General features: G+C 46.9%; 1 protein-coding gene across 1 annotated transcript; it reads right to left on the bottom strand.

Annotated features, from left to right (window-relative positions):
• Window positions 1-7,037: 7,037 nt before the first annotated feature.
• On the bottom strand, window positions 7,038-9,481 carry LOC119328387 (pollen receptor-like kinase 3). The gene has a single exon (XM_037601378.1). The coding sequence runs from the start codon at window positions 9,245-9,247 to the stop codon at window positions 7,205-7,207; it is 2,043 nt and encodes a 680-aa protein (XP_037457275.1). The 5' UTR covers window positions 9,248-9,481; the 3' UTR covers window positions 7,038-7,204.
• Between the last annotated feature and the right edge of the window lie 4,232 nt (window positions 9,482-13,713).

The raw sequence follows: 13,713 nt of genomic DNA, 5'->3' as shown, positions 1-13,713 counted from the left end.
ACACATGCTCGAGGTATTTAGGGAGGATCTAGTGCCAATGTGGTACAGAAGCAGAACTTCCAGCCCCACAAGTTCAAGAACAAGGGCAAGTTTGATGGAAAAGCAAAGTTTGATGGGAAGAACAAGGCTGTGCAACACACGAACTTCAAGAAGAAGAATGGCAAGAAGAAAGGTGCTTGTCATGTGTGTGGGGATCCTGATCATTGGGCTCCTAGTTGCCCTAATCGCTATGACAAGCGTCATCCTGAGAAAGGCGGCAAGACCGCTAATGTTGTCATTGGAGACACTGACATGAAGGATGTTGGGTATGGTATATTTCCCACTATTCTTTCAGTATGTAATTCTCCTGACTGGTTGATTGACACGGGTGCTAATGTGCATGTATGCAGTGATATTTCCATGTTTTCGTCTTATCAGACCGCAGGAACTTCAACCGTGCTGATGGGCAACGGTTCAAGTGCTTCTGTTCGTGGTGTTGGCACGGTCGATCTGAAGTTTACTTCGGGGAAGACCGTGCGGCTGAAGAACATGCATTATGTCCCCCCCATCAATAAAAATCTTGTTAGCAGATCTCTTATGTGTAGAGATGGCTACAAGCTTGTCTTTGAGTCGAATAAATTTGTAATATCCAAGTATGGAACCTTTGTTGGTAAAGGCTATGAGTCAGGAGGCTTGTTTCGCTTATCCTTATCAGACGTTTGCAATAAAGTTGTTAATCATATTTGCAACAATAGTGAATCCAATGTGTGGCATTCACGTCTTTGTCATGTTAACTTTGGTTGCATGTCGCGACTAGCGAAGTTGAACTTAATCCCTAGTTTCACCACCGTCAAGGGATCTAAGTGTCAAGTGTGTGTGCAAGCTAAGCAACCTCGTAAGTCTCACACGACTGCGGAAATAAGAAATCTTGCACCACTAGAGCTCATACATTCAGATCTATGTGAAATGAATGGTGTGTTGACAAAAGGTGGAAAGAAATATTTCATGACGTTAATTGATGACTCCACTAGATACTGCCGTGTGTATCTTCTGAAATCTAAGGATGAGGCTTTGAACTTTTTCAAGATCTATAAAGCTGAAGTGGAAAACCAACTTGATCGGAAAATCAAGAGGCTTAGGTCCGACCGTAGTGGAGAGTATTTTTCCAATGAGTTTGATACTTTTTGTGCGGAACATTGTATAATCCATGAGAGGACGCCTCCCTACTCACCTCAGTCAAATGGGGTGGCCGAAAGAAAGAACCGTACTCTAACTGATTTGGTTAATGCCATGTTAGACACATCGGGTCTCTCCAAGGCATGGTGGGGGGAGGGGATATTGACAGCATGTCATGTCCTGAACCGAGTCCCCATAAAGAACAAAGAGATAACTCCATTTGAGGAATGGGAGAAGAAAAGGTTAAAACTCTCTTATCTGCGAACATGGGGTTGTTTGGCAAAAGTCAATGCTCCAATTTCAAAGAAGCGGAAGCTTGGACCAAAGACTGTGGATTGTGTTTTCCTGGGATATGCTTTTCATAGCATTGGCTATAGATTCTTGGTTGTAAAATCTGAGGTACCTGACATGCATGTCGGTACGATCATGGAGTCGAATGATGCGACTTTCTTTGAAGATATCTTTCCCATGAAGGATATGGCTACCTCATCTAATCAGGAGATGCCTAGTTCATCGAATCAGGAACCAGTTACAATTACCGAACCTACAATTTTGATGGAACACTTTGAAAGTCCTATGGAGGAGAACAATGAAGTTCCTATTAGGAGCAAGAGATAGAGGACTGCAAAGTCCTTTGTTGATGATTTTCTTGTGTACCTCATAGATGACACTCCCAGTTCTATTTCAGAGGCCTATGCATCTGAAGATGCTGACTACTGGAAGGAAGCGGTTCATAGCGAGATGGATTCCATCTTGGCAAATGAAACTTGGGAGATAACTGATAGTCCTTATGGGTGCAAACCTATAGGATGCAAATGGGTATTCAAGAAGAAGCTTAGGCCTGATGGTACTATTGAAAAGTACAAGGCTCGGCTCGTGGCTAAGGGTTATACCCAAAAGGAAGGCGAAGACTTCTTTGATACTTACTCACCTGTGGCTTGACTGACCACTATTCGAGTTCTACTTTCACTAGCTGCCTCGCATGGTCTTCTCGTTCATCAAATGGATGTTAAGACAGCTTTCCTAAATGGAGAGTTGGACGAGGAAATTTATATAGAACAACCAGATGGGTTTGTACTAGATGGTCAGGAAGGGAAAGTGTGCAAGTTGCTGAAGTCTTTGTACGGACTTAAGCAAGCACCCAAACAGTGGCATGAGAAGTTTGAAAGAACTTTAACAGCTGCAGGCTTTGTTGTGAACGAAGCTGACAAATGTGTGTACTATCGCCATGGTGGGGGCGAGGGAGTTATCCTGTGGTTGTATGTTGATGACATACTGATTTTTGGAACAAATCTGAATGTTATTAAGGAGGTCAAGGATTTCCTATCTCATTGTTTTGAGATGAAGGATTTAGGAGTGGTTGAGGTCATTCGGAACATCAAGTTGTTGAGAGACGATGATAGTGGGATTACATTGCTTCAATCTCACTATGTGGAAAAGATCTTGAGTCGCTTTGGCTATAGTGACTACAAGCCCTCTCCAACACCATATGATGCGAGTGTGTTACTTTGAAAGAATCGAAGAATTGCTAGAGATCAATTGAAATATTCTCAGATTATTGGCTCGCTTATGTACTTAGCAAGTGCTACAAGACCTGACATCTCTTTTGCTGTTAGCAAACTGAGTCGGTTTGTCTCAAAACCAGGAGATATGCATTGGAAAGCTCTAGAGAGAGTTTTGCGTTATTTGAAAGGCACTGCAAATTATGAAATTCACTACACCGGGCATCCAAAGGTGCTTGAAGGGTATAGTGACTCAAACTGGATCTCAGATGCTGATGAGATAAAGGCCACGAGCGTTTATCTATTCACTCATGGAGGTGGCGCTGTTTCTTGGAAGTCTTGCAAGCAGACCATCTTAACGAGGTCAACAATGGAAGCAGAACTCACAACACTAGATACAGCTACGTTGAAGCAGATTGGCTTCGCCGGCTCTTGAATGACTTGCCGGTTGTTGAGAAACATGTACCGGGTGTCCTTATGAACTGCGACAATCAAACTGTGATCACGAAAGTGAGCAGCTCAAAGGATAACATGAAGTCGTCAAGACACGTTCAGAGAAGGTTAAAGTCTGTCAGGAAAATGAAAAACTCTGAAGTTATTGCGTTGGATTATATCCAAACGTCTAAAAATCTGGCAGATCCTTTTACTAAGGGTCTATCACGTAATGTGATAGATAATGCATCGAGGGAGATGTGTATGAGACCCACAATATGAGTTGTTCACAGTGGTAACCTATTCTTTGTGATCGAAGATCCCGTGAATTAGATGTGGAAGACAAGCTGTTGGTCAACTGAGACGAGAGTATCCTTACTATTCACAGTACCACTCCATGAAGATGCAATACTCTCCCAATCTGCATGGTAGGTTGATGTATATCTTAATGTGTTCTAAGTGGCTTATTTAAGCAGAGGTGTTATCCTGCAGAACATCTTTTGAAGAACACACCTATATGAGTCCGATTGTCAAACGTCGCAATCTATGAGAGTAGGGTTCTCTCTAGTAAACTCATGAAAGGTCACGGAGTATGACGCATAAGCTCCACCCACGGGGAAGGCCCACGGTAGCCACGTATCGGTCAAGGCTTTATGTGAAGCTAGATTCGCAGAAAACTTGCAGTTCAAGGCCCAGTCCACTGTTCAAGTTGCTTACTAGTGTAGCATAGAGTCTAGGTGGAAATTCAACTTAACAGTCTCCACTGCAGTACTGGTATATAAAACAGTGTTTTGGAACCAAAGTCAATTTTCTGTGTGCCTCTGAGATCTGGTGGGGGATTGCTGGAATTTAGTCTATTTTGGGAAGCCCTATAACTATTTCAGAAATTCCTAATAAATCCTAGAGGCCCACTTAGCCAATTTGTGCAAGGCAAGGGATACTACTAAAGTTTAGTCCCACATTGCTAGTTTAGTGGGAGTTGGACCTCCTTATAAGGGAGGTTCTTTCTCCACTTGTACGAGCATGAGAACAAGAGGGATATCCATGCGCGATCCTCCTCCGCCGCCCGCCTCGCCACGCCACGCCTCGCCTCGTCACGACGCGTCGCGGGTTGCGGGAATGAGCCGAGCCGATATCTAAATTTTTGCCACGCACGACGGGTATACGAAAGGTCACGTGAGAGTTGAAACATTTTCTGTAGTGGACACTGAATTCGATCGGCGCGCCTCTTCGGCCGCTGCCTGTTCGCTTCGTCTCCCTTCGTTGCTTCACCTCCTACCGCAGCCTCTTCGCGTCCTTCTCCTGTGCCTATATAAGAGAGGTCGCTCCTCTCCAGAGAGACACAACAGAAGCCCCTCTTCCTTTCGCCACAAAGTTCTGACCACTGTGCTGCTGCTATGTTCTTCCCCATCCCGTCTTGCGGCATGCATCGCAGGTCGGGACAATAGGCCTCCGAAACCGCACCTTTTGAGTCCTGTACGGGAGAAGGGTGATAAGGTTTTTGGGGAGCGCTCAGCGCGACTACTGGCTGCTTCATCACGAACGATCCGGTCACCGACGATGACTTCTTCCCCGACGTCCACGACCTCCTCGACGACATGACAGACGAGGACACCGACCCCAAGTCCAGCGCTTCTGCTGCTGCTGTCCCGTACGTGTTCTTGTCTTTCCTGTTAAAGGTTCTACCGCAGTTCCTTGTTCTAGTCCTTATCCTACACATGGTAGGTTCTACTTTGTATATGCTACTTGCTATACTGTCTGCTTTAGATATGATAGACTACGGTTCATATATGTAGAAGCTATTTATCTTCTCTCTGTTAGAATGCATGACTTGTTTTATCTCTACTATATTAGTCATGCTTTATCTAGTATTTTTGTTAATAAAATCATTTGGTAAATTGCTTCCTTCGCCGTCGGCCGCAGGAGCATAGACCCGTGATCCTGCCTTGGTCGAGTCCGGGCGCAGCGCGCGATGCCAGGAGGACGGAGACGGCCGGACGCATGCTGGGTGTGGCGCGCGTCGATGGGAGGCAGCTGGAAGAGCGCGGCGGTGGGCGCGTTTCCGGTAGGAAGGATGGGACGGTGGCCGCTTGGAGCGGGCGGATAGGCGAGGGGCCGGGAGAGGAATGGGGCAGCCGCGTCGCAGTCGCAGGTAGTAGGTGCGGGGCGGGAGTGAGAGGTGAGTGAATGGATAAGATATGCGATGTGCCGCGTGCACGATCCACGATTCTTCCGACCAGGTCACACCTGGCATTGCAGGCCGCACGATACGCACACATCGAGCGGTCACCGCTCGGCCGCTCGGTTCGCTCCGATTGTGCGGGCGCACTTTTTAGATTTTAGGAACTTTTTATCTTAAGACGAATGTTGTCACAGCAGCCCATTTTGCACTGTTATTAAAAAAAAACTTTATAAATACATGAATATTGTAACCATGTGCTATAAATAAAATAAATTTCAAAATAACAATGAACACTTTATATACTAGATAAATATCTTAATTATATAGATAATTTTTAAATAATACTTGAATATTTTATAGCATAATATTATTCTATATAATTACTACTTATCACATAAAAATATAATTTACATATATTTTATAAATTCCTACAGCAAGTAACACGGCTGGGTGGTGCGATGCCCAGATATTGCTGCTTCGAATCCCAGCCAGCTATTTTTACACTATATGTGTAAAATAAAATTACACTATATGGATATATGCTTTTTAAAGCATGAACACTTCTATATACTGCATGAATAGTTTGTTAAAACTGTGAATATTTAAAATTTATATAAAAATTTATGAAAAAATATAGAAAACTCAAAACTTTCTTAAAGCATGAACACTTTCATATACTTACATGATTTTTTTAAACTGTGAACATTTTTAAACTTATATAAGCATTTACTAAAGTATACTTCCTCCGTTTCAAAATATAGTGCGTCTTTGATTCCCGCGCTTCAACTTTGACAATAAATTTAACCAACGAGACCAACTGGGGCGGAGCAAAAATTATACTAGTGAATTCGTATTTGAAAGAAGTTTTCAATTATATATATTTTGCTCCCGCCGCAGTCGGTCTCGTTGGTTAAATTTATGGTCAAAGTTGAACCTCGAGAAGCGCGTACGCACTATATTTTGAAACGGGGGAGTATAAAAAATAAACACTTTCTTAAAGCATGAATACTTTTGTATATTACCTTAAGATTTCTTTAAAACTGTGATAAAAATTAAACTTATATAAGCATTTGTTGAATATATGTTTTTATTCAATATGCAAATTATTAAATAAACATTTTTTTATTTATAATTTCATTATTTGGGTAATGTTAAATTAATACATCATTATTTTATAATTTAATTTAATTTGTTAATATGTATATTATTTATAACGTGTGATTATAATTTACATATATCCTATAAATTCATAAAAGAACAGTGTAAAATGGGTTGTAGGGACTGTAGCCCGCATAATATTCAAAGAATATATAGGGGCAGCATCCAGTTGTTACATGAATTTGTCCTCGCTCAGGCGGTTAGGCGCACGCAGCTGTGAGCTACAGGACAGCGGTTTGAATCCTTGCAGGTGCCATTTTTTCAATTATTTTTGAGACGCTGACAAATGGACCCTTGCGGCTATGGCAAGAGCTTTTTCATGAGGACATATTTCTGAGGCTATTTTTGTGCAAAATAGCAGGCCACACGTCCTCTTTGTCTTGCTGACAGCGGGCCCCGTGCCACATTGGCGCGTCTAATCAACACCCTTTTTTATAGAAGCGTAATTTGCACTGTATATGCGCCAAAGCCAAGTTGTGACACCAGTTCAATATATATTACAAGTTTTAATATTAAACTGACTTTTCGCGCCAAATTGTGACACGAGTGGTGTAGTTGACTCTTCCTTTTGCTTTGTGTATCGACGTGTATATGTGTGTTCTATTTTTCCTGGAGGAAACTGTGAAATATCTGATTGCTCATTTCTGGAGCTACATTTACATGTACAAGAGTTGGCTACTGAAATATACATACAAGGGGCTAGGTAAAGGGCACCAATGGCATACATGGATTTACAACATCTGACTCCGGCCAGCCTCGCCGCCATGCCACCGCCTCACGAGATGCCGGCACTCGTCACCCGCTGCATGGACTCGTCTCTCCCGACCGCAGCGTGCGCGGGTGCCTCCTGCCTCACCGTCGCCAGCGCCGCGGCCACGGTCTCCTCCACCCTCGACGCGGCCTGCTTCATGTCCGGCCGCCTCTCCAGGTCCGCCTCCACGCACTCCATCGCGATCTGCAGCAGCCGCTTCATGTCCGGCAGCGCGTACCTGCACGCCGTCACGATGCCCTGGTCGAATAGGTCCTGCTCGTGGCCGTCGGCCTGCGCCGTGGTCGCCCACATGACGAGGTCCGTGCCGCCATTCGCGTTGTATTGCGAGGGGAACTTGCCGGTGAGGATCTCGAGGAGGACGATGCCGAGGCAGTACACGTCGGCCTTGGCGGAAGCCGGGTTCCCGGCGACGCACTCGGGGGCCCGGCGCGAGAACATGGACGCCGGCGACTCCGTGTAGTTGACGAGGCTGGAGTAGCCGAAGTCGACGAGCAGCGGCTCGAAGTCCGGCGCGAGGAGCACGTTGGACGACTTGAGGTTGCCGTGCGGCACGTCGTGCCCGGCGGCGGCGAGCTCCGCGTGGAGGAACGCCGCACCGCGCGCCACGCCGGCCGTCACCTTGAGCCGCGTCGGCCAGTCCAGCGCCGCGTAGTCCACGCCGCGGTCCCCGTGGAGCACGTAGAGGAGGCTGCCCTTGGGGATGTATTCGTACACCAGCAGCTTCTCGTCCTTGCGGTAGTGGTACGCCAGCGGCGGCAGCAGGTTGGCGTGGCGGATGCCGCCCAGGCGCTTCATCTCGGCCTCGAACGCGACCCTGGTGGCGCGGTTCATGTCGCGCGCGCGCTTCACCACCACCGCCACGCCGTTGGCCATCACCGCCTTGTACGCCGACCCGAGCCCGCCGCTGCCGATCATCTGCGCCGCCGCCTTCATCAGGTCCGTCAGACCGAACACGCCCTTGCAGTCGTTCACGATGACCAGGTCCCCGGCGACGCCCCCGGTGCTCAAGTCGTCCACCTTCGCCGCGGACGACGCCCGACGGTGCCCCCCGCCGGTGCCGCCCGCCGACGACCCTCCCGTCCTCCTCCCGAGCCACGACATGCTCCGCTTCTGCGCTGTCGATGATCCCTGCTTCACCATGTACACCGGCGGCGCCTCCTCCGTGTCGCCCTTGTGGGCGTGGTCGTAGCCGTGGACGGGGGCCGGCTGGCCGCCGCTCGCGGAGAAGACGACGACGACCACGATTGCCAAGGCGAGCAGCATGGCCAGCACCACGCCGAGCCAGCTGGTCGACTCGGGCGTGATCTCCGGGCGCTTGCACGGCTGCCCGGGGGTCGGCACGTAGCAGAGGTACTGGTTCCTGCGGAACCCGCTGACGTCGAACCGCCGGAACGCCTCCGGGACGACGCCGTCGAGGTCGTTGTCGGACACGTCGAACGACTTGAGCGCCATGGGCGGCGCGGGAGGGAGCTCCCCGGAGAACTTGTTGCGCTCGAGGTGGAGCTCTATGAGCTGCTCGGCCTCGGCGAGGGACGCCGGGATGGGGCCCGAGAGCTCGTTGCCGTCGAGCCAGAGCTTCTTGAGGTGGTTAAGGTTCGGGAAGAACTCGTCGGGGATGTCGCCGTGGAACTTGTTGTCGGAGAGGAACATGGACTTGAGCGCGGTGAGGCGGTGGAAGCTGGGGAGCGGGCCGGTGAAGTTGTTGCCGGCGAAGGAGACGGAGCGGAGGTCGGGGAAGCTGGAGAGCGCGTCGACGTCGATGGTGCCGCCGAGCTGGAGCCCGCTGAGGCGGAGCCCGGCGACCTTGCCGCGGGCGCACACCACGCCGTGCCACTCGTGCGACCCCGGGGCGCACGGGGACTGGCCGCCGTTGTCTGTGAGGAGCCACGACGAGACCGAGGAGGAGTTGGAGAATGACTTCTTCAGGTGGATCAGCGCCTCCGTCTCGCTCATGCCCTCGGCGGCGCCCCCCAACGGGAGGACCGCCGCGGCGATGCCGGCGACGAGGAGGAGGAGGAGGTGGTGGTGGTGCGCGGAGGGGCCCATGGTGGCTGGGAGGCCGGCCGCCGGCGTGTGAGACGCGCGCGCCTAAGGCTGGGGAGGATGGTTCCCGGGTTGTTTTGGTTTCTTGGGGCTCTGCTTCCACGCCCGGAATAGCAGAGCGGGCGGCCGAGGATGGCGCCAAGGCCACATGCGCGCGCGTGTGGCAGGGATCTCACCAGTTCAAATTATCGGGAATGGCTAGATGTAAGTTACCTGAGTTTCAAATTTGGGTCGGTTGATCGTTTTGAGCCGTTGGATGCAGATCGAACGGTGGACAGGCCTTCTTCTTCTTCCAGCTGATCTCCTTCCCTAGCGGAAAAAGTTTTTTTTTTACCGGAGCCGGGGGCTACCGGTGGAGCATCCACCGTTGGAGTGCTTTTAGGTATTTGTGCCCTTGTTTTTGTGTATATGAGAGATGAATAGCAATACATAGAAATACATGTGGGCCTTCTCCATGCTCTTGTGAGCTTTATGTCAGGAGAGAGAAAAGGGATGCTCAAAAAAAAAGGAGAGAGAAAAGGTTGGAGAGAAGACTGGCTGCATGCATATGCTAAAATAATCTCTCTCCCTCATCAAAAGACTTCCATTTAATTTCATTGTAAAAATTTGGATGATTGATATTTTTTGAATCAAAACTTCAATTTTGATATTTTTTGAATCAAAACTTCAATTTTGATATTTTTTATATATTTGAATTCATAGCGAGAGGATATTCAGAACAAGATCAATTTTGGATACATTTGAACTAGTTTTAATTTCACTCATTTTAAAAATAGCTATCAGTCATTTGACATTGCAACGATTAGCTATCTTTCAGTAATTTCACTCATTTCAAAAATAGCTATCAGTCATTTGACATTTCAACGATTAGCTATCTTTCCTGAACTAGTTTTAAAATATGTGCGAGATTTAATTTCTGGCCCTGTTCTAGAATTCATCCGATTAACCAGTTAACTTGCCGATTAATCCCTACTCGTAGGGTCACCGAGTAGCCGATAAACTGATAAATCATCCGATTAATTGATTAAATGGCTGATTAACTTGCCGATTAGCCTATTAATTCCCTACTCGCCAACCAACTGAGCAGCTACCAGTTAACGATTTCCTCAACAATGATTTCTGGTATATGAACTTTGTGAAAACATGTACAAAGGCATCGTGGTTTGAAAATTGGGCTAACTGAAATGTCATTGTAAAAAAGAATTGCTCTTGAAAGGATTGAAAACTTATTTTTCAAATACCAAGTTTTAGTCTTTTGCAAAAAAAATGACAGTGAGATATGTTTTAGAAAGGATCGAAATCTTAATTTGAACAATTGAAATTAGTTCTTTGACAGTTGAAATAATCAATTCACTCATTGTGAAATATGAATTTAGAATTGGAATAAGTGAAATGATATTGTAAAAATGTTTTATGCCAATCTTTTGAGTTTCAATATTTTGTAATGTATGATAGTGTATGTTATTGAAATGATTGAAATATTCTTTTTGAAGAGTTGAAATCATTTCTTTGACGGGTGAAATAATCAGTTTCAATCATTGTGAAATATGACAATGGAATTGGAATAACTGAAATGCCATTGTAAAAGATTAAAATTGTTTATGCCACTCTTTTGAATAGTAGTTTTCGTCATTTGTACAATATGACAGTGAAATAAGTTTTTCACAATGAGTGAAATCTTCTTTTTGAAGAATTGAAATCAGTTCTTTGACAATTTGAAATAATTAGTTTGACTAATTGTGAAAATGAAATTGGAATTGGAATAACCGAAATCTGTTTCAATGTGTGAAATGTGAAAATGAGTTCTTGAAATTTTTTAAATCAGTTTTTGGAAATGAGTGAAATTAGTATTTTGAAATGAGTGAGATTTGTTTTCTGAAAGAATTAAAATTAGTTTTTGAAATGAGCGAAATCAGTTATTTTTAGATATTTGAAAGTGGTACTTTGAAATAATTGGATTTAGTTTTTGAAATTATTAATATATTTTTAAAAATATCTCTAAGTGAAATCAAATTTAAAAAGAGGGATTAATATAAGCATATTAGATTTTCTAATCTAGACTGATTATTAAATTATCTGCTTTGGTATGGGGTAAAAAAGGACAACACCCATTGCAATCACGCTCATGGACTCCTCGGTAAGGATTGCACGTGGTGGGTCCTGGCCCAGCTGGGAAATACGAGCGATGCAAACATGAGAATACTTGGCTTGTATATGCATGTGGTCCCACAACTTTTGAGGTGACAACATTTTATTGGTTTGGAATCCACCGGTGCCTACAGCCACCAGTAAAAATAGGTTTGCACCTTCCCTAGACCGCCACACCAACAGTCGACCGAACCGCCTTCCACCACCACCTACGGCCGGCGGTGCGCCCACGCAGCCTCACCGCACTATCCTCCCCGACCGTGGCCCATCGTCGTGCAGCCACCCCCAGGGCCCATCATTGTGCTACTACCCCTCCCCCCGTTGATTACCAGTTTTTCTCACCGATGAACTTGCGCCACCGCCGTTCTTTCTCCCTACCATCCACCCTAAGATAGATAGTGGGCAACCTGCTAGCAAGCTCGTTCCTTCCCTCCAGCCTCCCTCCGGCGAACTCTCAAAATCGACTGACCTCAAATCGAAGTGAGTCAAGTGACGTTTAGCTTATGTGATGACGATATTACATGTTTGTAAATCTGCTCCCTATAGTTACCGTCGTACTGCTTCTGAAATCAAAACATAAAATTGCATTCACTAAGTACCGGGCAGTAGATGGCCGGTGACTTAAAGAAACGAAAGAACATATATAATTGAATACAACATATACAAAAACGAGATGCCTCACGTTTGCGGGCCTTTGATTTTGGGGCCTCGGGATTCGGGGTCCAGCGAGTCGGCCTGGCCTTGTGTGCATGACAGATTTGGCTTCAATGCATCACCCCAAACCGTCCTTGAGCCACCTCCCCCTTTGTCGTGACCCAAAGGTCCAGGCCATTGTCCGGGCATCTACTTTCCTGGCAGCTCGGCGATGGCCGATCCTGACTTTTCTAGACAGACCATTGGGTGTCTAGTTGCTGCATCATTGAGTTGTCCCCTCTCATCTACACGATGGTCCCTCATCATCGCCACAAGTTGCGCAATGTGCATGATGGACTGCATCTCCAGGCTTAGTTCCAAGACATCCAAGGTTCCCTAGGCCCTCCCGCCATGGTTCAGTACGTCGACCTATGGCGATGCTTCGACATACCACTCTCAGGAGTCTACTCTGCCGCCTCCTGCTACTCCGCCATGTTCACTGGCTCACTGCCACATCCGCATTGGTGGCTAACTTGAAAACACATGGGTGCCTCTTCACGTCAAGATCTTCATGTGGCTGGCCTCCCAAGACCGATGCCGAACCACGGAAAAGACTCATGTGCCATGGTCTACCTCGCAGATAGATGCCTCCTTTGAGACCAAGAACCGGAGAGCATTCATCACCTCTTGATCGGATGCTCCTTCTCCCGACAACTCTAGCATGAGGTGCTTGCATTGTGTCGTTCAACCACTTCTCCACCCCACCCAACCCCCCTTCCCGGAGTGGTGTCGTGATACCCTAGCCATGTCTACATCCTCCTGACGAAAAGGGATCTCATCCCTCCTCTTGACGGCTTGGCTTCTATGGAAGCATTAGAGCGATTGCGTCTTTGATGGACTACAACCCTCCTTTAGCAATCTCCTTCAGCTCATCATGGACGAAGGTCGGTGAGGGACGATGCATTGTTGAGCGACACGTGGTTGGTCACAAGTGAGGGCTTTGTAGGCATGAAGCAAATGTTGGGGAACGTAGTAATTCAAAAAATTTCCTACGAACACGCAAGATCTAACTAAGACATGCATAGCAACAAGAGGGGAGAGTGTGTCAACGTACCCTTGTAGACCGAAAGCGGAAGCGTTTAGTAACGCAGTTGATGTAGTCGAACGTCTTCACGATCCAACCGATCCAAGTACTGAACGTACGGCACCCCCGTGTTCAGCACACGTTCAACACGATGACGACCCTCGAGCTCATGATCTAGTTGAGGACGAGGGAGAGTATCGTCAGCATAACGGTGTGGCGACGGTGATGATGAAGTTACCGACGCAGGGCTTCACCTAAGCACTACGACGATATAACCGAGGTGTAAAAGTGTGGAGGGGGGCACCGCACACGGCTAAGAGATTGTATGTTGTGCTTTGGGGTGCCCCCTGCCCACATATATAAAGGAGGGGGGAGGAGGAGGCCAGCTGATACGTCCATTTTGCATCATGCTTTTATATCGATATTTATTGCATTATGGGCTGTTATTACACATTATGTCACAATACTTATGCCTATTCTCTCTTATTTTACAAGGTTTACATAAAGAGGGAGAATGCCGGCAGCTGGGATTCTGGGCTGGAAAAGGAGCAAATATTAGAGACCTATTCTGCACAGCTCCAAAAGTCCTAAAACTTCAAAGAAG

Source organism: Triticum dicoccoides, chromosome 7A, assembly GCF_002162155.2.
Source record: "Triticum dicoccoides isolate Atlit2015 ecotype Zavitan chromosome 7A, WEW_v2.0, whole genome shotgun sequence".
Taxonomy (NCBI): Eukaryota; Viridiplantae; Streptophyta; class Magnoliopsida; order Poales; family Poaceae; genus Triticum; species Triticum dicoccoides.
This window is presented reverse-complemented; position numbering and strand designations above follow the sequence as displayed.

What these genes read in the sequence shown, in the direction of transcription:
- LOC119328387 (XM_037601378.1), bottom strand. Translation starts at nt 9,247, where the DNA reads ATGGGCCCCTCCGCGCACCACCACCACCTCCTCCTCCTCCTCGTCGCC.